General features: G+C 47.8%; 1 protein-coding gene across 14 annotated transcripts; it reads right to left on the bottom strand.

Annotated features, from left to right (window-relative positions):
* Positions 1–1,882: 1,882 nt before the first annotated feature.
* Positions 1,883–24,028, bottom strand: LOC118550424 (uncharacterized). Of its 14 annotated transcripts, none has more exons than XR_013441295.1 (6): positions 22,377–24,028; positions 20,863–20,950; positions 8,593–8,709; positions 6,091–6,265; positions 2,800–5,911; positions 1,883–2,684 (listed from the first exon to the last, which is right to left on the bottom strand). XR_013441295.1 is itself a non-coding variant. In XM_078055482.1 (6 exons), the coding sequence occupies exons 1-6, from the start codon at positions 22,483–22,485 to the stop codon at positions 2,473–2,475; spliced, it is 888 nt and encodes a 295-aa protein (XP_077911608.1). In that variant the 5' UTR covers positions 22,486–22,929; the 3' UTR covers positions 1,883–2,472. The 14 variants fall into 14 exon arrangements, 2 of the variants coding, with proteins under 2 accessions (XP_077911608.1, XP_077911607.1); XR_013441298.1 differs by adding exons at positions 6,638–6,727; positions 7,174–7,306 and having other exon boundaries at positions 1,883–6,514; positions 22,377–22,922; XM_078055482.1 differs by having other exon boundaries at positions 5,725–5,911; positions 22,377–22,929.
* Between the last annotated feature and the right edge of the window lie 314 nt (positions 24,029–24,342).

Below are 24,342 nucleotides of genomic sequence, written 5' to 3'. Positions count from 1 at the left end.
GGTTGTTTTCTCGCTTTGAAGATATGCACACATGGCCTGGTTTCCCTCTCATCCCCAGCGCTATTAATTTCACTTCCTACTTTCTATTTTCAGCAGTTTGGAGAAGCAAGTCTGTGGCTTTCTAGCAATCCTGGATTTTATGGATATTATCTCTCACATCTCAGAGGGTTTCAAAGCTCATAAACCTGGTTCTCCCGAGGCTTGAGGCTCGATGCCTGTGTTGCCTATGATTTGGGGGCGGCTCCACGCGCCCCAGCCCCCACTCCTCCAGCGGAGGCCGGGAGGTATTTTAAAACCAGGCTCTCTCCTTCCTTTTCCTCATGGAATGGAAACCTTTTCCTGCCTGTCCTCCCAGCGCCGTAAACTCTCTCCCATTCCCTGGGCCAGGCCTCTTTTCCAGCCTCCCTGCACCCCTGCTTCTTGGTCAGGGGGCAGGGGTGCTCTCAGCCCCCCCCACCCCCTGCATCCCGGGCGCCCTCACTGTTCCCTGACCCAGGGCGCTGGAGCCAGCTGCCGCCCAGGTTTGTGGGGCCAGCCACCTCCCCTCCCACCCTGAGCCAGAATTCAAGAGCAGGGTGGGCAGACTGCAAAGCCCAGCTCCCCCCAGAAGCAGGCACAGGGTTGAGGGCCACGTGAAAGCCCCACAGGCCTCTCATTCGTTCACACCTAGTGCTGGAGTCACCAAGATGACTAAGGAATGTTCTCTGCGCTCCAAGGCTCAGTCTAGGCCCAAGTCTTTAATGCCACCCCTCAAAAAGGCTTGTGGGTGCAGGGGGTGGGGGCCCCTGTAAGAAGTTCCCCCAGAAGGGCACCTCTAACAGGGGAAATTGCCTTTCTTAACAATAAAATTTGAATTCAAATATGTCACAGTTTATAGCACAATAGAATCAGGATCAAAGAAACTAGAAGGGCGAGGCAGAGTTTGCTTTTGAAAAAGCATTTCAGGGATTTTCCTCCTTGATTGTCTATGCAATAGGAACTATCCTGGTTTTTCTTTTCAGATTACGCATTGAGTGCCAGGTGTCAGGAGGGGAGCGGGGTGCCAGAGCGTCCCTTCTGGGCCATGCTGAACCCCGGGTTATGAAGTCCACTCCACTCCTGGAGACGGGTCCCCAAGGGACTGTGGGACACTCCCCTCTCTTCACAACTCGCAAATAAACATCACTTAGAAAAAACTTTGCCATCAGTACACCAGTGGGCAACAAAATGGATACTTCTTAAATATTCCAAGATCATACACCCTTTTCAGCAATCCCATTAGAACTAGGCTTTAATTTTAAAAAACGCCAATTTGATTGGATAGAAATTACTTTTCTACAACTTTCCTTTAGCCAAAAATGTTATAAATTGTTTTTACTCTGTGCTTTATATACCATGTGGACCTGGTGTGTCAAAATTAAATTTCAAGAGAAATAAATGTATGGAAAGATCAGCTGAGTTGAGCCCTCATCCTGAAAACATTGCATACAAAAGATACGAGTAACTAGCGGTTAGTAAACAACCACACACATATTTTTCGGTATTTTAATTTCTCATTCTGATGACAGAAAACATTAGAGGCGCACGACATAGAAAGTGAGCTTCTCCAGTAATTCCATTTCCAACGTCAAACCTCAGAGGCCGTGTGTGTCTGGCCCACCTGCTCGTAGAGAGTAGAGCGATGCCCGTGTGTGAACACGCCCAGGAGCGTATGTAGAAGTAGAAATATTTGGGGCGCTTGGGTGGCTCAGTCAGTTAAGCGTCCGACCCTTGATTTCGGCTCAGGTCGTGATCTCAGAGTTGTGAGATCGAGGCCCGAGTCGGGCTCCACTCTCAGTGTGGTGTCTACTTAAGATTCTCTTTCCTTCTCAAATAAAATAAATCTTAAAAAAAAAATAGAAAATTTTTTAAAGTTTATTTATTTATTTATTTAGATTTTTTATTTATTTTTTGACAGAGAGAGACACAGCGAGAGAGGGAACACAAGCAGGGGGAGTGGGAGAGGGAGAAGCAGGCTTCCCGCGGAGCAGGGAGCCCGATGTGGGGCTTGAGCCCAGGACCCCGGGATCATGACCTGAGCCGAAGGCAGATGCCTAAGGACTGCGCCACCCAGGCGCCCCCCAAAATAGAAATGTTTGCTTCCATCAGACGGTTTGAAGTACTTCTGCCCGGGGAGAAGGCAAGGGGCGGAGGGCCTTATGCTGGCGCTGGGGTAGCACACTGCGCCGTCTCTCAGCTAGGGCTGGCTGAGAGAGTGGGGAACCTGGGGGCGGGGTGGCTCAAAGGAAACACTTCAGGGTGGCATTCCTCAGTCTGGGAATAAGGACAGGGAAGGGGAAGAGCTGGGAGGTAGCAAGCGATCGCCAAGGTGCCAAGAGGCCGCTGGAGAGGCAGCGGTGCAGAGGGAGGGTTGCATATACTCCGCCCTCAGTGACTGCGGGAGACTCCCCTGCACACCCTGCCACGGGGGGTGGGCGGGGGGCTGTGCGCGGGTCAGAGCTCACAGATGGGCTCCTGCAGGGCGGAGGCGGCAGTGTCCCCCCCAGGCAGCACAGAGCGACTGCTCGGGACAAAGCCCTCTCCGAGATGCGGGAGCCAGCGGGGTCTGCCTCCCCTTCTGCGGTCCATGCGGTCCGTGGGGGCAACGCTGGGCCAGACCTCGCCATGGTGGAGCGACGCTCCCAGGCCGACATGGGACAGGTGAGCTGAAACAGGGAACCCCACTTACTCAGGGCTGTCTTTCTGAAACGGGTTTCAGCTGAGACTTGAAATACACCCTCCACCCCTCCACACACGCCCCGTCGTCCTCCCGGTGCTAACCCTCCGGGGAGTAACTTCCTCCGCCACCACGGTCTGTCTGCACATCGCAACGCGGCCTATCCTGGCCAAGGCCTCCACCTGAGATCTTCTGTTTAGTTCTCTTTTGTTCAAGGCTGAGATGACCTCAACTCACAATTCCCGAAAGCGCACCACTGTTGGCGTGCCGGTTTGAGATTTCCTAGGCGAAATAGCCAGGGTGAGCCATTCCCATCGGAGATCTGGGTCCCGGCCCGATGGCAAGCCTCCCGTGGGTGCCCGGCATTCAGGAAGACTACCTCTTCCTCCTGCAAGTTTGGGCGGTGGGTTTAGTGAGTGAGGACAGGCTTCCTGTGGTTGGGGGAGGACATGCCATTTGTTTGGTGGAAAGTCGCCTCACGACTGCAGGTAACCGACTTCTGCCAGTCCCAGGTACCGCCTTCCGGCCTTCCAGAAGTGCCCACGGAAGTCGGGCCACTGCGAGTTTCATCTCTTTTACCTCCTGGCCACCCCCCCACCCCCTGGCCTTGGCAATGCTATCCCCCCACCCCCGGGGGAAGCTCATGTGGCCTCTAAAGACCCTGATACAATGCGCCCACTGCAATGGCTGATTCCAGAAAAGCCATGACATGTGTGTGTGGGGGGAGGGGAATGCTACATCCGACAGGGAGAGCAGGGTATCAGAGGATCCGACTCAGTCTTACCCTCCAGCTCCACACTGGCTTGCGGCACACTCCCCTCTCCCTCCCCTCCCCCAATCCCTTCAGAACCGGCTCCCTTTGTTACTGGCTTTGTCACCATCGCTTCAGCAGCAAAACCTGGAGCGGGCCGGAAGGTGCCCCTGCAAGAGTTACATCCACGTCCTAACCCCTGGAACCTAGGAGTGCAAATGGATTTGGAAAAAGGGTGTTTGCCGATGTAATTAAGAATCTTGAGACTAGATCATCCTGGATTACGAGAGGAGCCCTAAATCCAAAGACAAGTGTCCTAGGAGCCACAGAAGAGACACGGACAGGATAGCGGGCCTTGAGAAGACACAGGCGGAGAATGGAGTTCCACGGCCACAAACCAAGGAGCCTTGGGAGCCCCAGGAGCTGGCTGAGGCAAAGGATTATCCCCCAGGGCCCGCAGAGGGAGCTCGGTCCCGCTGGTACCTTGATTTTGGACCTCTGGCCTCCAGAACCCTGAGAATTCCTATTGTTCTAAGCCGCTCGGCTGGTGCTAGGTGCTAGGTGCTAGGTGCTAAGTGCTAGGTGCTAGGTGCAGCCGCGGGGAGCTCAGACAGCGCCCTCAACAGAGCCAGTGTCCCTGCCCAGTCCTACGCCTGCCTGCTCAGCAGCAGCACCAGGAGGCGACTGTCCCATCCTCAGGCACTGCCTTCCCGGCTCCTCACTGCTGTTTTCCCACCTCACGGGACACTTTCACAATCTTCCAGGCTGAGTCCCTCGCTTCCCCCTACTGCTGAATGTTGGAGCCCCCAGCATGACCCTCATGAATCCCCTCGGTGAAATCATCCTGTCCCGTGGCGCTAAACACCACCTGCCCTCTCTGCTCCCGATTTCCTTCTGCAGGAACCTGGCGAGGCAGGGGCTCAGAAACTATTCGGAGGATGAGTAACATCTTTTCACATAAATCACCATTTTAAATGTGTTTACCATAGCGGGGCGCCTGGCTGGCTCTGTCAGTGGAGTGTGCGACTCTTGATCTTGGGGTTGTGAGCTCAAGCCCCACGGTGGGTGTAGAGATCACTTACAAAAATTAATATATGTGTTTATCATATTCATTTTGGAAGCACTCTCAGATGTACTCTCTTGTTCTTCTCATAAAAGCCCTGTGGCTTTTGAGTGACTGGGTGCTGGTCCTTCGGCTATTTTGTGGCAAAACCCAGGTTTCTGGATCTTTCAGGCCTCTCCTACCGCCCTCTGACAGGCTGGAGCACCGCCCTGAAGGTTCTGTTGCACTGATCGTGCTGTTCCGAGGTTTCTCTGCATTACGAATCCTGTCTCGTGACTCCATCCTCTGATTATCAAGGCTTCTCGAGAGGCTTTCTCTCTGGAACAGGGGTTGGCAAAGTAGGACCTGCGGGCCAAACCCGGTAGGCTCTCTGTTTTCGTAAAGCAAATCGTACTGGAAGGCAGCCACACTCCTCGGCATGCGTAGTTCTGGCTGCTTCTGTGCTCCGACAGCAGGGCCGGGCCGATAGCCCACAGCCGAGCATTTTTACTCTCTGGCCCCTTTACAGAAACGGCTTGGAATTAGCCACAGGGAAGGCTTTCCCCTCCTTGCTGTGTTTGCACCCTCGGTCTCCTGCATCCATTCTGGGAGAAGGGAAGGGATGATCTTTTCCCGCTTTCCCACTAGTCAGACTCCAGGCTTGGAAATGGTATGAAACCTACTATGCTGATGACGGTCTTGGTGATTGCTGGCCACCTTTCTGCCCTCCTCCCTCCCCATCAAGGCCTCTCCCCGAAGTGGAGTCTCTGACAATCAATAAGGTTGGGATTCCTCCTAAAGGCCTTCCCACATCTGCAACAAAGAGAAGCAGCCTCCTGAGAAAAGGCCTCTCCGCACTCCTTACCGACACACATATACTCCCTCCCATCGCGAAGAAAAGGAGAAAGTGCCTCGTCGTCTTGGAAGGTTCTTCCACACTCATTACGTTCACGGAGCTTTTTCGATTATGAAGTACCGATGAGCAGCCTGAGCGACTGACTCCTGGGGCTTTCTCTCCACCCTCAGCACTCAGGAGACTTCTTGCCCGGTGTGGGAAGCTGGGAGCTGGTGCTAAAGGTTTTGCCACGCCGCTCACAGCCACGGGCCTTCCGTCTGCTGCGGTGCTCGGAGCCCGAGACCACAACTGCCCACACCTGCTGCGGGAGTGCGCTCTGGCGTGAGCACACCGATGCCCGGGCACGTTTCTGTTTCTCGGCGCTTCCTCGCGCTCCTTACCTCGATCAGACTGCTGGTGAGCGCAATTCCTGTGGGCCGCAGGAACGGGACAGCGCAGACCTCTCTCCAGCAGATTTTCCGCCAAGCAGGAGGTCGTGACTTCCCAGGGGACCTCTTCCCGCACTCGCCATACTTGAAAGATCTTTTCTTCTAAGACCTCTTGTGGTTTCTCGGGACTCAGGAGCTTCTACAAAATTAGATCTCTGGGGCCCAGCCTTTGGGAGTTCTCCCCACGCCTTCCCTCCACACTGAGCGTCCTCAGAAATGCCCTGCTTCCCAGCCGCCTCCGCCTCCCTGCCTCCGCCCTCACCACCTGACAAATAAAAACGCGGCAGGACCTGATAGCCACTGTGCACCAAAACCAACCTGAGAACAGAAGCACCGAAGAGAGAATGCTGGTGTGCGGCCCTCGTCCTCCCAAGCCGTCGCGGTAAGGGAGGGAAGGGGGCTGGGACGGGGCCGAGAGCCAGCCGACAGGGAAGGCCGAGTGTGCTGGTAACACAGAGAGTGAGAGGGAGGAACGAAGGGCCGGGCAGAACACCTAGGGAATGAACAGCGCAGTCAGCTGATGTGTAGAGATGAAGTCAAGCCCCAGAAGGAAAGGGGTGAGAAAACAAAGCAGCAGGTAAAGGGGAACGGCTGTGGGCGAAGCTCCTCGGGGTCTTCACTGCACGCAGACGGCGCAGGCAGAGGCAGACGTCAGAGGCCGTCCTCCGGGTGCTCATGGCTAACCCAGGGGAGAGGAAATGCACACTGGGGTATTCCTGTCGAAGTTTCTATCCGATTTCCCCTGGTGGCCAAGAGACCAAGAGAAAATGAGGAATCATCTAAATCAGCGTTCCGCCCAATGTTTCCGAAGGCACACGGGAAGGAGTAGCCACAGCAGGGGAGCTAAGGGACTCCCCTCACTCACTGGTGTGAGCGAAGCCCTCCATCCTCAAGTGGCCGGCAGATCTGGTACCCATCATGCTTCCCTTTGTTCCAGGAAGATGATCAGATTAGGCTGGGAAAAATAAAATTCTATTCATAGCACTGGGAACAGGAAAAGGGGAGATAATGGACCCAAAGCAGCCTTAGGCCTTCTGCCAACATGAAACAGACACGGCCGGGGAAGCCAACAGGCGGGGCTGCTCTCTAAGGGGACGACCATCTTAGGCCGGAAGTAAAACTCCCAAGGTCAAGGTCTTCGATACAGACAGATCACCTGGGTGCTGGAGAGGGTAAACTCAGATCCCAGGAAATGTGCCCATTTCCAGTAGGGGAAGTATCAGAACCCAACATTTACGGGAAGCAGAAATAGCCCACTCTTCATCAGGAGGGACCATGCAGCTTACAAGGATTCAGAAACTAAAACCAACTAACCTGAAAGCTTCAGACCATGCCAACAAATGGGTGGCAGCAATGACTTAGTCAGCAATGGATTAACTGAGACACACAGAGAGTTCTTACCCAGTCAGGTCACGTTCCCAAAATTCTCCATCACGTCTTAATGGAGATTCCTCTCGGAAGGGCCAGGCAACGCCAGTCCCTATGAGTGACATGTATGGCCAGGGCCTCACACATCTTCAAAGGTCACCCAATCCTGAAACACAGGATTTCTGCTGCCACCAGAAGAATAATCCCCGAGGGATTTTTCAGCAGAGTAAAGGGGAGGCTCTGAGTCTCTGTCTATACCTGATGAGTAAGGACAGCTATGGAACAAGACAAGGGTCTTCCAGCAGGGAAAGGGATGGCTAGGGCTGCCGTGGTCAAGCAAATACCACAGCAATGAAGGTGCAAGGGAAAACTGTATTTCCCTCCCCAACTCTCAACACTTTTGGTCACCAAATAGGTGTGTGTTCGGGGGTCTTCCTACACCAAATAGTTCTCTGACACCAGCTGGGTGTCCCGTAACTTTTTTTTTTTTTTTAAGATTTTATTTTTTTAATCTTTTTTAAAAATTATTTATTTATTTTTTTTTTAAGTAATCTCTACACCCAACATGGGGCTTGAACTCACAATCCCAAGATCAAGAGTCACATGCTCCACTGACTGAGCCAGCCAGGCCCCCCAAGGGAGTCTCATGATTTAACTCACTTCTGACACTGTCTACGTGGAGAGAGCATCAGATCCCACAGGTTAAGGGCTCAGTTCCACTGGACTGTCCCCACTGCGGATGCCAATCACCAAGTCCAAGTTGTCACCTGCACTTCTGACTAACTGGCTCTAAATCAGGGGTTCCCATGACCCCCTCCTCAGGTTCGATTAATTGCTAGAGCCACTCTCAGAACTCAGGAAAACAGTTTACTTACTAGTGCCAGTTTATTACAAAGGTATTGAAAGATATGACTAAACAGCTAGATGTAGAGATCATAAGCAGAGCGTAGGTGCTTCTGTCCCCGGAGGACTTAGGCTGTGCCACCTGCTGGCACAGATGTGTTCTTGTTCATCAACCCAGAAGAACTCGTCAAATCTCACTGCCCAGCAGGTCTTACTGGGCTTCATAACCAGTCTTCTTCCCTTCTTATAGGTTGGCAGGTGGAGCTGAAAATTGCAACCCTCCAATTATTGGTGGAGCTGAAAATTGCAACCCTCCAATTACTTGGTCTCTCTGGTGACCAGGCCCATCCTGAGGCTATCCAGGGACCCTACCTGCCCTAAGTCCCCTCGTCAGCAAAAACTCCTGTGTGCTTGGAAAGGGACTCCTTAAGAGTAACAAGAGACGATTCTATCACCCAGGAAATTCAAAGGGTTTTAGAAGCTCAGTGCCAGGAACCAGGGCCAAAGGCCAAATATATTTATTATACCACAGGAAGAAATGCAAACTTTAATTGATTATTAGGTGGTCAGGCAAGGTCTCGTGAAGCAGCGGAAGGAAGCAAAGCTTACCAGACCCAAGGGCTAGGGCTGCAGCCGCCATGACCGCCATGACCGGGCCTCAGGACTTTCCTCTGCAGAGGGTGGGGGCTTCGGGGCCACGACCGGCAGAGGCTGGGGGAAAAGTTTCTGAGGACCAAAAAAAAAAAAAGAGGCAGTCCTCTGCCTTGTACCCCAACCCATTCCCAATGCCCAGGGAGAGACCAGACACACAAGGCAGGAATATTTCCAGAAGGGGGAGTACGCACAGCCCTGTAGTTCTAACCCTGCATTCAAATCTGCTTCAGAAACTGGACTCTGAGGCAACAATGGACAGTAAGTACCCAGCATCCCTCCTGTGGAAGACAAGTGGGCTTCACTTTAGAATTTAAAAATTTTCCCACATATACCCTAACCATCTCGACTTGGGCCACTAAATAAGTAAACGGCTAAAAGTGTAACAAATAATAAATCTCCACTGGTCAGGGAGATATGGCATGTCTCCGCAGTGAAATACCATAAGCTACAGAGAGAATAAAGTAGACTTATATGGAAAGACCTGGAGATGTTTCATGATGCAGTAAGGTGCTGTAAGGGGAAAACCAAAGTTCAGCTTGATCCTTTTAAAAAAACATATATACTTGGTGGGGGGTGGGAGGGATGGGGGGGCTGGGTGATGGACACTGGGGAGGGTATGTGCTATGGTGAGCGCTGTGAATTGTGTAAGACTGATGAGTCACAGACCTGTACCCCTGAAACAAATAATACATTATATGTTAAAAAAAAAAAAAAAGAAGAAGAAGATAGTAGGAAGGGAAAAATGAAGGGGGGGAAATCAGAGGGGGAGACGAACCATGAGAGACTATGGACTCTGGGAAACAAATTGAGGGGTTTAGAAGGGAAGGGGTGGGGGGATGGGCTAGCCTGGTGATGGGTATTAAAGAGGGCACGTACTAAATGAGCACTGGGTGTTATACGCAAACAATGAATCATGGAACACTACATCAAAAACTAACGATGTAGGGCGCCTGGGTGGCTCAGCTGGTTAAGTGACTTCCTTCGGCTCAGGTCATGATCCTAGAGTCCCGGGATCAAGTCCCACATCGGGCTCCCTGCTCAGCAGGGAGTCTGCTTCTCCCTCTGACCCTCCCCCCTCTCATGCTCTATCTCATTCTCTCTCTCAAATAAATAAATAAAATCTTTAAAAACAAAACAAAACAAAAAAACTAATGATGTAATGTATGGTGATTAACATAATAAAATAAAATTAAAAAAAAATAAAAATCATATATACTTATATGAAATCTGGATGATTTTATTCTAAATCCTTGAAGGAAAGGATTAAGAGAGGTATCCATTCACTTTCCACATTCTTTTTTACACAAAGAACTTAATGAAAAACATTTTCTCTCGAATTTTTTTATTATGCTCAGATATAAACATAAAAGGTATTTACTTCTTGATTTTTTTAGACAATAGCAAAGACTTATTTCTTACTCATGTCATAGCCGGGCTGTGGCTGGCTACGGCTTTGCTCCATTGCACTCAGGCTGAAAGAACAAGCCCAACCAGCAACCACTCTTTTTTTTTAAAGATTTATTTATTTTGAGAGAGAGAGAGAGAGTCAGGGGAGGGGCAGAGGGAGAGACTCTTCAAGCAGACTCCCCACTGCGCGCAGAGCCCACGCAGAGCCGGACACGGGGCTCCATCCCACGACCCTGAGATCATGACCTGAGCTGAAACCAAGAGCCAGAAGCTTAACCACCTGAGCCACGCAGGCGCCCTGCAACCACTCTTTTTTTAAAAAAGTTGTGGTACAGGGGCACCTGGGTGGCTCAGTCGTTAAGCGTCTGCCTTCGGCTCAGGTCATGATCCTGGGGTCCTGGGATCGAGCCCCGCATCGGGCTCCCTGCTCCGCGGGAAGCCTGCTTCTCCCTCTCCCACTCCCCCTGCTTGTGTTCCCTCTCTCGCTGTGTCTCTCTCTGTCAAATAAATAAATAAAATCTTTAAAAATAAAAAAATAATAAAAAGTTGTGGTACAATGTATAGATCATAAAATTTATGTAGTAACTTTTAAGCATAAGCTCAATGGCATTAAGCACATTCCAGCCGCAGTGCCACCACCTCCAGCACTTCTCTCACCTGCCCAAACTGACACCCCATACCCATTAAGCACTAACTTCCCCCCAGCCCCTGGCAATCACCACTCCACTTCCCATCTCCATGAATTTGGCTCCTCGAGGTACCTCCTATAAGTGGAGTCAAACTGTATTTGTCCTTTTGTGACTGCCTTACTGCACTAATACAATGTCTTTGAGGTTCATCCATGTCATAGCACGGGGGCAGAATTTCCTTTGTTTGAGGGGCGCCTGGGTGGCTCAGTCGGTTAAGCGTCTACCTTCGGCTCAGGTCATGATCCCGGGGTCCTGGGATTGAGCCCTGCATCGGGCTCCCTGCTCAGTGGGGAGCCTGCTTCTCCCTTGCCCTCTGCCGCTCTCCCAGCTTGTGCTCTCTTGCATTCTCTCTCTCTCAAATAAATAAATAAAATCTTTTACAAAAGAATTTCCTTCGTTTGAAAGGCTGAGCAACATTCCATTGTACGATACGACGTTTCGTTTCTCCAGTCCCCCAGGGGTGGATACCTGGTTGCTTCCACCTTCTGTATTATCACTAACACTGCTATAGACATGGGTGTGCAAATAAATACCAGAGTCTCTGTTTCCAGTTCTTTTGGAAATATACCAAGAAGCAGAATTGCTGGGTCATATGGTAATTCTATTTGAATTATTTTGAGGAACTGCCATACCATTTTTCGCAGCGGCCGCACAAGGGTTGTGATTTCTCCATAGCCTCCCCAACACTTGTAGTTTGTTTTGCTCGTAATAGTCATGGTAACGGGTGTGAAGTGGTATCTCATTGTAGGTTTGATTTGCATTTCCCTGATGATTAGTGATGTTAAGCATCTTTTCCTGGAAATGTCTATTACTCAAGCCCTTGGCCCATTTTTTAATGTTGCTTGTTTTTAATTGTAGGAGTACTTTATTTGAGAGAGTGTGTGAGAGTGAGAGCACAAGGGGGTTGGTCGGAGGAGAGGCAGAGGGAGAGTGAGAAGTAGACTCCCTGCTGGGTAGGAAGCCCGATGCGGGGCTCGATCCCAGGATCCCGGGATCATGACCTGAGCCGAAGGCAGACACTTAACTGACTGGGCCACCCAGGCGCCTCCCTCTTTTTTCTTATTTTTTTTTTGGTGGGCAGCCACCCAGGCACCCCTGATTGTAGGAGTACTTTATATATTTTTGATCTCTTTCAATTTTTAAAGACTTTCCAAAAAACCTTTTGCATGGAAAACGCCTATAATTCAAGAATGTCTCAAAAATACTGTTTACAGTTGGATCGGGATTTTGGAGATTTTTTAGCTTTTTATTTTGAAATAATGACAGATCTCACAGGATCTTAGATACTTGCATCTGGAGTTAAAACAGCATCCCAGGCTGAATGTAAAGGTGGAGTAAATATGCAAAGCTAAGCAGGAGAGCTAGTCTCTTAGCCCATCTCTTCCTCCCACCCCCCACCAAAGTCCACTTATTTCACAAACCAGAATGGGAAAACTATAGTAGGAGAAATTTGCATCTGGGAAGAGTGACAAGGGCCATCACTTTATATATATTACAAAGTTATTCTGGTTTCACTGAGAACATTCCCAGAAAAAAATTTCTATAAAGGGTAGGCAGTGGAAATCATACTTTCTACCAAAAATGAATTGTGACAATTTTTTTTTTTTAATATTTTATTTATTTGACAGAGAGAGACAGGCAGAGAGGGAACACAAGCAGGAAGAGTGGGAGAGGGAGAAGCAGGCTTCCCGCGGAGCAGAGAGCCCGATGCGGGGCTCGATCCCAGGACTCCGGGACCATGACCTGAGCCGAAGGCAGACGCTTAACGACTGAGCCACCCAGGCGCCCCTGAATTGTGACAATTAAGAGGACAGACTTTTCAAAAGCTTTTCCAATGTGATCTGAGCACTCTGTCAGAGGCTGTGAGTCACCTACCAACACCACTCTCCTTTCCTACTAACAGAAACACATTTGTTGTATCCAGGGTGACAAAGTGCCCAGCTAAAAAGGCCACATCTTCCAGCCTCTCCCACAGCCAGGGATGGTTACATGATACAGTTCCGGCCAATGAAATGAAAGCCAGGAAGTCACTAGACAGGGCTTCCAGAAAGTTCTTTCAAGTCCTCTTATTTAAACAAGTGTGATAGGGGTGCCTGGGTGGCTCAGTCGGTTAAGCGTCTGCCTTCGGCTCAGGTCATGATCTCAGGGTCCTGGGATCAAGTCTCACATTAGGCTCCCTGCTTGGCTGCGAGTCTGCTTCTCCTTCTTCCTCTGTGATCTCCCTTGCTCTCACGCCCTCTCAAATAAATAAATTTTAAAAATAAAAAGTGTGATACTTTGTTAGAAATGCAGAATCTTGGGCATTTAGTCCAACCTATGGAATTGGGATCTGCATTTTAACAAGACCCCCTGTTGGCTCACATATGCATTTAAAGTTTTGAGAAGTGTTGCTTTAAGGGGTGTTTTTAGCTTCCTCTTTCTTCCTGCCTGGAATGAGAATGGGATTGCTGGGGCTTATATACAGTGGCCATCTTTTGACCACGATGTGACCTCAAAGAAGCCACATGCTAAGGAGGATAGTGGAAAAAAACGGAAGGAGCCTGGGGCACTGATGACATTATGGAGCCACCACACTGTCCGGAACTGCCTGCTCCACCAGACTTCTTGAACATAAGAGGACAGCCTCTACCATGTGCAACTACTACTGAGAAGGAACCACTCCAGATGTACAGACTAGAAGAAAAATCAGAAAGCCGTCAGCAAGAAAAAGCACAGTCAACTGTTACTGGATCGTAAACTATACATAATTATTCCATTTTAAGTTAATATGGGTAGGCACATGTAAGTGTATAAAAATGTCCAGGGGTGACTGGGTGGCTCAGTCAGTTAAGCATCTGACCCTTGATCTCAGCTCAGGTCTCCATCTCAGGGTCATGAGTTCAAGCCCTGTATTGGACCCCGGAGCCTACAATGTCCAGAAGATAGAAGTATATATATCAAAATGCTCATAGTGTAGATGGTGGAATTATGAGTAAATTTAATTTTCTTCTTTACAACTTCTTTTATTGACTGAATTTTTTACATTTTGCATGAATTTTATTTTATAGTAAGAGAAATGGTTTTTAAAAGATAGAAAATACATGTACCCTACACAGAAGTACACCTTAAGATAATTAAAAAATATATATATTGAACAGGATAAAGAATTGCTAGGTTGCCTGGCTGGCTCAGTCAGAAAAGCATGTGGCTCTTGATCTTGAGGGTCGTGAGTTCGAGCCCCACGTCGTGGATAGATATTATTTAAATAACTAAAGAAACTTTTCAAAAAAAAAAAAGAGAATTGCCCACTTCTGGGGGTAGGAGTGGGCCGACGAGAAAACAGGAAATAAAGTGAAAGCAACCTTGCTCGACTAATGATGTCAAGGGGCCTCAAATGGCGTATAATTTGCACACCCTTGACTCCTAAGGTCCAAAAAACTTCCAGCTCACATCACAGACATTTTTGACTAAACATCTATTCACCGGCTTGCGGAATTCCTTGGTCTTCAGATTCCACTAAATAACTTTTGGCTACATTTCAAAATAAAATGATCCTCAAGAGGCAAAGACTAGTCACACTTGAGGCCCACATACATGTAACCACTTCAAAGGCAGCTCAAAAAACACTTGAACCAGCAGCACAGCAAACCTAAATGAAGTAGGGCCCTCCAGGATCCTTCCTTTAAGGGGAAAATGTTCAAACACATGCTCGTTTAAGGAAACAATGCAGCATCCTGTTGTGTGCACTTCCTTCTCTCCCTTTCCTTCTTGCACGACTCTCCACACTCTGTATATAAGAACATTTCAAGAATTAAAACACACACACACATACACAATTGAAGCTATCTTTTGAATACAGCTAAGTTAAAATGTGTATACAGCAATCCAAACTGGCAAAACTCACACTAAACTAAAACTGTACCAAGAGAGCGGCTCAGCAGATTCTAGCATATTGATGCCACCCAGTGAAATTCAATAATGCCCACACCCGACTTGCTTGCATATACATTCATGAGGGAAAGAATTTTTATCTTTTTTGTTCATTGATGATCTCAAGCATCTAGAACAGGACCTGGCAAATAGGAGGTGTGTGGGGAAGATTTTTTTTGAATGACTGTGTATAGCAATAAACAAAGTCTTTGCTTGAAGCAAAAAGTTACCCACAGACACACATTAAATCAATTTGCAAATGTCTCCAAGAGAAAAGGATATGGAATAGGTTCCCACTAATCTCTGCTTTCATCTAAGTGTATAAAGCGAATACACAGCGGTGCCTGGGTGGCTCAGCTGGTGAAGCGTCTGCCTTCGGCTCAGGTCATGATCCCGGAGTCCTGGGATGGAGCCCCGCATCGGGCTCCCTGCTCAGCGGGGAGTCTGCTTCTCCCTCTCCCTCTCCCCCCACTCTCGTGCTCTCTCTCAAATAAGTAAATAAAATCTTAAAAAAATAAAATAAAGCAAATACACCTTTTGTCAATCAACTACTTAGATGTTACAAACACATGGATTCTCTCCACACAAGGCAATGAGAAGTAAATTATGGGGGACAAAGATGACAAGGTAGTATGTATAGATGATGGACAGCCATGTAAAATGTTCAGGTGCCAGACCATGGAGATGAGATGGCAGGTACTTAGGACCCTAAGAGTGGCAGGAGAGACAAGATTAATCACCTGCAGAACCTACCCACCTCAGGCTAGTTCTGAAGGTGAGGATCAGAAGGCCCGGATGTGTGTGATTTGGGCTTTGTCTTTGATGTAACTTGGAAAGCTATGATGTAGACAATCTTATTTAAACATCTTCAAATGTGTATTAACAGGCTACCACGTAGCTTGCTGATGCAGGTTATTAAGATCAATGCCCTTTTTTTGAATTCTATAATATAATTTGACTTTCTATATCCTTTTTATAGGGAAAAGATGTGTGCCCAACTTGCAGAAATAGTCTTGTTCCCTTGCCAGATATATTTCTCATTGTAAATTCACATGCTGGCTAATTATAACAGCTTGGAAGTTACATAAATGTCCAACAATAGAGAATCAGTTAAGAATAAAATTCATTATAGTGCATATGTATAAGACGATACAGCCATTAAAAAACATGATGTAAAAATAGGTATTGCCACAGGAAGATGTCCACAAATAGAGGGCATATAAAAAATCAGGTTATAAAACACATGTATCAAGTAATCCCAGCTATGTTTAAAAAACTACTCAAGAGGCAAAAAAACCTGGCAGAACCTTACTAAGCATGGGGTTATGTCTCAGGGTACAAATAGAGATGACTTGTTTTATTCTGCAGTTTTGTGAATTTAGGTCTCATTTTTCTGTATTTTCCAAATTTTCTATACTGAACAAGAATTACTTCTATAATCAGAAAATAAGCAGCAATAATTTTATTTTTCAATTTTCATTCAGATGACCTTAGGCAAGTTAATCAATCTGTTTCTTTAACTGTAAATGGTAGAGGCAGAGAAACCTTTAGGTTACCAGGACATGTAATAAATGCTTAGAACAGGCCCTGGCAAGTGGGAACTGCGCAGTACAAGTTAGCTATTCGCTCCGAAATTCTTTCGGGTATGGTTGTAAGCACTTGAGGCGGGGCCTGTCTCACCCGTGGTGACCCTGCTTGTAAAGCCAGCCTGAGAAGCCGGTACGCTTCTCCATCTCTTTCCACTGTGAACAACAGCTAACAAAGGTAGAAAGGGAAATTTAGGGCTGAGTTCACAAATTCCCAAGTCTTTAGGCACCATGGAAGAAATGGAAATGTGAGTGAAGTGGGGGTGGGGCTCCCTGGACAGGGGGGACTCCCCAGAAGTACCTCAATTCAGCTTATTTATTTATTTATTTATTTTTAGATTATTTATTTATTTATTTGACAGAGAGAGAGACACAGTGAGAGAGGGAACACAAGCAGGGGGAGTGGGAGAGGGAGAAGCAGGCTTCCTGCAGAGCAGGGAGCCCGATGTGGGGCTCGATCCCAGGACCCTGGGATCATGACCTGAGCTGAAGGCAGATGCTTAATGGCTGAGCCACCCAGGCGCCCCTATTTATTTATTTTTAAAGATTTATTTTAGAAAGAGAGCTTGGGCAGGGGAGAGGAACAGAGGGAGAGAGAGTCTTTTTTTTTTTTTTTTTTTTTAAGATTTTATTATTTGTCAGAGAGGAGAGCACAAGCAGGGGGAGTGGCAGGCAGAGGGAGAAGCAGGCTCCCCGCTGAGCAGGGAGCCCATCGCGGGGCTCGATCCCAGGACCCTGGGGTCCTGACCTGAGCCAAAGGCAGCTGCTTAAGCGACTGAGCCACCCAGGTGTCCCATGAGAGAGAGTCTTAAGCAGACTCCGTGCTGAGCACCGAGGCCAATGCGGGGCTCGATCCCACAACCCACAAGATCACAACCTGAGCTGAAACCAAGAGTCGGGACATTTAACCGACTGCACCACTGAGGCACCCAATTTTTTTTTTAAGATTTTATTTTATTATTTCTTTTTTGAGAGACAGAGAGAGAGAAAGAGCGCGAGCACACATGAGTGGGGGGAGGGGCAGAGGGAGAGAGAAAATCTCAATCAGGCTCCGTCCCACGACTCTGAGATCATGACCTGAGCCGAAATCAAGAGTCGGACGTTTAACCGACTGCGCCACCCACACACCCCTACACGTTTTATTTTTAAGTAATCTCTACACCCAATTTGGGGCTCAGACTCACAACCCAGGATCAAGAGTTGCATGCTCTACCACCTGAGCCAGCCAGGCGCCCCAATTCAGCGTATTTGAAAAGCGGGCACTGGCCTAACAGCCCACATCTACCCTGCAGCTGCCTGACTTGTGCGGTCAAGTCTCCGCAGGAAAGAACAATTCAGAGTGATGGAACTTCACAGGTGGTTGACAGGCCACCCCCCTCCCCCTCCGTCAATGCTTCCTTCTCTTCGGTGTGTTTACAGCTGGGTCTCAAATAGCTGTCAGTGTCCCCTCGGGGAGGATGTTGTTAAAGCACACAGCAACGGTTTCTCTCCTCCCACATCAGTGGCCCTATCAATGACGGAAACTGGCCGCATGACCGACCTGGGGTAAGAAAGGCAGTCCAGGGCTGCACAGCTGAGGGGCCCATGGGCAAGCTGGTCTGACTGGTTCCAGTCCGAACGACCGGGCAGGGAACTCAAAGGGCAGGAACCAATCCTGCAGCAAATGTGAGCTGTCCGAGAATTCCAGGGACCATATGATTTATTGTCACGATGCGGGTACTTCTTACTTCTCACAGTGGAAAGGAATGCTATTAACAGTCCCACGGGGACATGGGGTCTTGACTGGAAATGCCTCAAACACACTGGGATATACAGCTACCCAATTAAAATCAACAGGCTCCCTAAGGCCTCGGGTAAATTCCAGCTCTTCACCGACAACTACCTACTTACGTGGCAGGAAGAAACCACTCTTTTCAAACCACGGCGTATTAGTAAATAACCAGGAGGCCTATATCAAGGGCTTACTCCCCACAGAAGTTGGGGATCTTCCTCTCCAGAATCCCTGGACTGAAAGCAGAGAGGCTCTACAGGGAGGATGAGGGCCCGGTTCCAAGAGCTGAGACAGGGAGAAGTGTTGCAGAAGGAAAGGCAGACAGCAGTGGATCTCTCAGTCCCCGGTCCCTCCCTAGATCCCTGATTCCACACCAGCCTCAGGGAGGAGGGACTAAGGGGGCTATTCTGTGCGGCGGCTCCCCCTGGACTCAGCGGGGTCAGGGACTGTGCTACCAGTGAACCTCTGTCCCCCTTTCCTCACTGGAATCCAGGGGTTACAGGTCAGCCACTGGCTCAGGAGCCACCGGTGCAGTAATGACAGGAGGCCCAAGCCCATGGCCGTGGCGGACAACAGCTGGGACTGAAATTTGATGTGCACTCCACCTAACAAGTATCTTCCAAATTCTACAGATGGAAAACAGGCCTCCATTACATTCCCATGATCTATCTGATAATTATCCTATTCAGCCCTCTTCCTATGTTGTGAATTTTTAGCTTCTCAAATTTGCCTCTCTTTTCCCTCCTCCTATACTAATTAACAGAATTCCAATCTGGCTTTGAAACTACAGAACTCCCCAACTACTGGTGAAAAAAGATCAGGGGGAAAAAATATTTCTCTGTTCTCCTAACAGCTGCAGAAAAGCAAGCACTATTCAAATGTCCCAAAAGTGTTCTTGCTAAGGTTATTATTTTTTTAAAGATTTTATTTATTTGAGAGAGAGAGTGCAAGCATGCTCCAGCAGGGGGGGAGGGGCAGAGGGAAAACCAGATCCCCCACTGAGCAGGGAGGCCAAGGTTGGTGGGGGGAGTTGGTGGTGCTTGATCCCAGGACCCTGAGATCATGACCTGAGCCAAAGGCAGACACTTAACCAACTGAGCCACCCAGGCGCCCCTTATCAAGGTTAGTTTTAAGGAGTCTTTCAAGACTGCTGGACTTCAGACATTGTTAATATATCCTGGGAAAGTGATCTTTAAAGTCTATAAATTTTAAAGACTTTAAAGTCTGTAATTCTGATAGCTTACTTAATAATTTGTAGTCCTGGGGGATGCCTGGGTGGTGCAGTTGGTTGAGCATCCCAACTCTTGATTTTGGTTCAGGTCATGATCTCAGGATCGTGAGATCGAGCCCTGAGACCAGCTCTGTGCTCAGCTCAGAGTCTGCTTGAGATTCTCTCTCCCTCTGCCCCTCCCCCCACTCGTATGCACTCACTCCAAATAAATAAAACCTTTAAAATAGTAATAATAATTTGTAGTCCTGGTAGCACTATTTAAATAGATATGCTAGTTTTTTTGGAAGGTGTGATTTTTCATTCTTAAACCAGGAGAGGATCATTATCAGCAACCTCGTCTACTGATTAGAGCATGGAGATAAAAATGAATAAAAACACTGGCTTTATTGGATTTTGTTTTTAAACAGAATTTGACAATCAAATGTTTAACTTTATCAGCAATAAAGCTCCAACTGTTTCAATGTCTGGTGGCTGAAGTTATTCTTTTTGCCTTTAGCAAATCTGTAAGAGGACTGAGCCAAGCTGTCTGGATCACAGGGAGCGCATCAATCCTGCACTGGGGCCAGTGCCCAACCCCCAGCAACCAGGAGAGAACAGGAATGAGCTCTTGGCCCTTCAAGTAACCAGGGAAGGTCTTCACCTTAGGCAAACCTGTAATCATGGCCTGTTGGGTCAAGATAACTTTCCAGTCCTCTTCCTGTTCCCCAGGATGAGAAGTCCTGTTGATTTCACAAAGGGGACAGAGTTGAGGAAGGCGGGCTGGAGGTCCCATTGCCATCACCCAGAGACACCTTTTCTCAGTCCAATGTCAGAAGAGGGGCCACTGGATTCAGACTGGTGCTTATTTGAACATGAGGGTTCTGAGAATTTGAGGGGGTCCAGATCCAAAGACCCATTCTCTACTCTGCCTCCATTTCCAAAGAAAAATGAAAATGCAGATTCTAAATAGAACACACAAAAACTGGAAGTGCTAGGGGCACCTGGCTGGCTCAGTCAATAGAGCATGTGACTCTTGATCTTGGGGTCATGAGTTTGAGCCCCATGTTAGGCACAGAGATCACTTTAAAAATAAAAATTAATTAATTAATTAATAACAGGAGGAAAAAAAAAAACCTGTAAATGCTACTACATTCTGCTCACTTAAAAATCCTAAGTCCAGGGCGCCTGGGTGGCTCAGTCGGTTAAGCGACTGCCTTCGGCTCAGGTCATGATCCTGGAGTCCCGGGATCAAGTCCCGCATCGGGCTCCCTGCTCAGCGGGGAGTCTGCTTCTCCCTCTGATCCTCCCCCCTCTCATACTGTCTCATTCTCTCTCTCAAATAAATAAATAAAATCTTAAAAAAAAAAAAATCCTAAGTCCATTGGGAATCGAGGAGGGTGGGAAGAAATCCATCTTCACGGTAACTCTGAACCACAGTTCAAGACCTGAGAGAAAAGGCCTGGATAGTCATTGATAATAGTAAAAGAAACCAAAAATAAATAAATAAAATAAAATAAACCAGGAGGAGAAAACTAACTAGAATGAACCTATATTCTGAACAAAAGAATTCACGAGCCTTTAGAATTTCTACGGTAATAGGTACAAGTTGAAGGCAGAGCAGGACAGGGGTCTCAAAGGCCTTCCTGCACTCACCTGGCTATGGTTCTTTGTCCAACCCAGATACACAAGGCTTCCCCACTTTCCAAGTGACTTGTCACTTCAGTTTTATAGACTGAAAATCCTATTCGGGGGCAAGAAAAAGGATCAGCATGTTAAGGAATCAGGGTATGAGGGCAACTCTCTGCTGATTAGCCCCCTAATTTCATGGCTCCAGACAGGCTAACTGTCCTCCTCATTCCTGCCCCTTGGCTCCTACCCACTGGCTCTAGATATTCCATTTACTTCCTTCTTTCCTCTTTTCCCATGACCAACTGTAGACTTCCCAGCTTCCCACTATCTTGCTGTCCACTCTAACCTAAAAAAAGCTTCTCAGATAAAGGTTTTTCTGCCGATCACCACAGAATTACAGAAAATGGGTAGAAAGCCTGGTCTGTGTTTCTGGTTTTCCAGGTACCCTGGGAAACTCTTTTCTACCACCCTTTTGTAATCAAGGGTGGATTTCAACTCCATCCCATTCGTACATACTTTCTCCAACACTTACACTGCAGGACTCCTTTTCTAACTACAAAATAGGGGGTAGGGGGGCTGGCAAACTCCAGATGGGAATCTTCTACCTTAATGTCCCTCCAAATTTAATTTAATTAAAACATTCTGATACAGGATTATAGTGACAAAAAGAACTAAAGACTCATTTCCTAAATTTGGGGGAAGTTGGAGAAATATGCTCTGAGGGGCAGAATATACTCTAAGGCCTGGATGGGCCTGGTGGCAAATCTTTTTTGTGTGTCTGGGATGAAAAGAAGACTGGCAGTGGGCAGCCACCCTAGAAAGCTACCAGTCAGTCCCAGGCCCAGGATCCTGCTGTGGGGAGTGCTTATGCAGAACTCTAGCTATGAGAAAGGCAAGAATTGAGAATGCTTACAAAACTGCCCACTTTTAACAACTCTTGATCTTGGGGTTGTGAGTTTGAACCCACTGGAGGTAGAGTTTATTTAGGAAAAAGAGAGAGAGAGAGAAAGAAGTATCTTGCCTCAGGGCCCAGCAGCATTTCAAGGCTCTCTGTCAAAATACTGGGAATTAGGACTTGTACAGCTCCATCCGGCAGCACTTGCACCAAAAGAGGGCTTGCCATACCAATAAGGGACATTTCAAGCCAAGGGACATGCAAATTCCAAGCCTTTCCTCTGGCATAAAAATAAATATAGGGGCGCCTGCGTGGCTCAGTCGGTTAAGCATCCGACTCTGGATTAGGCTCAGGCCATGATCTCAGGGCTCAGATGGAGACCCACATGGGGCTCCGGCTCAGCGGGAGTCGGCTTGGATATTCTCTCCCTCTACCCCTTCCCCCACTCGTGCTCGCTCTCTCTCTCAAATAAATAAATCTTTAAGATAAGTAAATAGATAAATAATACAAGGAAGAAATAGACATTGAAATAAAAACCAAAACCAGAAGAAGGCTGAGCTCTGCTATTCGGAAAGTCTGTTAGTGAGAAACTGCACTTAAGCCTTCCAGTCGGAGCGACTGTGGGTCACAGGAGAGTTCTTACTCAGAGCCATGGCGTTTCCGCAATTCTTTAATGTCACGTCCGTGTAAAGAGCCTTCTCAGGCCACTCCAGGCGAGTCCACTCTGTTTCTGAAGCCCACGTCCACATCATCGAAGGTCACCGGCCCCGGCAACAGGAGGTTTGTCCACTATGACCCGGGGTCGTCCCAGAACCTGCTCCTCGGGGGAGAAGTAGGGCTGGGAACTTGAGGAGTGGGGGATGGGCGCGCCTCAGAAGAGACGGTCGGGGGACACCGAGGGTGGCACGGCCCCGACCACCCGGGCACGAGGACAGACACTGCTGGCGTCGACCCTCGCCGGGGGACTCGGGACCCGCACCCACTCCCCTCGGGCGCTGGCGGCACCGCTAGGTGAGGTAAACGGGAGAACAGAGGGCAACACGCGAACGTCCCCGCTCAGCGACACACTATCACCGACCCTCACAGAACCGGTTAAACTGCATCGCTGGTCAACGCGCAGGGGCCTCGGGCCCCGCCCCCAGCCGACTTCCGCGTCCTCTCTAGGCTGCGCGGAGGACCTTGCGTCTCGGCGGGCCGCGCCACAGGGCGCCTGGATAGCGCGGCTGGTCCGGGCTGGGACCGCAAACATGGCGTCCGGGGCCGCGGGGTAAGGTCTGGGCGATCCTGCGAGGCTTGGCCCCTCACTCCTCACGTTTTACGCCAATCATCTTTAAAACTACTTTTCCCCCATTCTATTTCCCATTGGACAACTAAAGGAAAAAAAAAAAAAGCTAATGGCGCTCCAAATATACGGAAATTTTATTTTTTTTAATTTTTTTAATTTTTAATTTTTTTAATTTGAAGATTCATTACAAGATTATTACAAGTACAATAATCAATACAATGTGATATCATAATAAACGTAGACACATAAATGGAACTAAGTAGACTCAAAGAATAGCAATAAGCACATAAGATATTCGATCATCAGGTTGATACAACAGATACATGCAAATTAAAACCAGAATTAGGTACTATCATATACCTACTAGAATGACTGAAATTTTAAAATAGTAATGATATCAAGTAAGGTGAGAATATGGAGCATCTGGAAATCTCGTTTTTACTGATGAGAGTGTAAAATGGTGTAACCACTTTGATTTTTTTGTTTGTTTGTAGTTTCTTTTGGTTTTGTTTTATTTTTACTGTTAATATTTTAGAGAATTTTACTCTGATAATTTTCTACATATAGTTTGATGTTTTTGTGTTTTTGTCATCTCCAATTTTCCCACTTGATTTTGTAATATAAGTGTTCCCTTGCCCCATACTGTGACACCCATTATAATACTCCGTTACCTGGATTATCATCATGTATTTATTCATTCTGTATCAAATCACCCAGTCTGAGCCCAGGAAATCAGCCTTCCACTAGTAGCACCACCAAATTGGGTCTCATCCTGTCCTCAGGGAAGTGCTGTGAAGCTCGTCACTGTTTTCTCTCTGAGGAGGACAGTACTTTTTTTTTACACAGCCCCTCTCTATAATTGCTCAAAGGGAGACATTTTTATGGTCTTGCTATCAAGAAAAGTTTAATAGAGCAACCGGTTAGTTTTGGCCTATGGACCCAGGGAGTTGGCTATTAGAAAGCTAACAGAAATTAAGGTGTCGATCCCATTTACAATTGCACCCAAAGCCATAAGTAATCTAGGAATAAACCTAACCAAAGAGGCAAAGGATCCGTACTCAGAAAACTATAGAACGCTTATGAAAGAAATTGAGGAAGACACAAAGAAATGGAAAAATGTTCCATGCTCATGGATTGAAAGAACAAATATTGTTAAAATGTCTATGCTACCTAGAGCAATCTATACATTCAATACAATCCCTATCAAAATACCACCAACTTTTTTCACAGAGATGGAACAAATAATCCTAAAATTTGTATGGAACCAGAAAAGACCCCAAATAGCCAAAGGAATGTTGAAAAAGAAAACCAAAGCTGGTGACAT

The sequence above is a fragment of the Halichoerus grypus genome, chromosome 9 (assembly GCF_964656455.1).
Source record: "Halichoerus grypus chromosome 9, mHalGry1.hap1.1, whole genome shotgun sequence".
NCBI classification, from domain to species: domain Eukaryota; kingdom Metazoa; phylum Chordata; class Mammalia; order Carnivora; family Phocidae; genus Halichoerus; species Halichoerus grypus.
The sequence above is the reverse complement of the archived record's forward strand: the minus strand, read 5'-3'. Positions and strand labels throughout refer to the sequence as shown.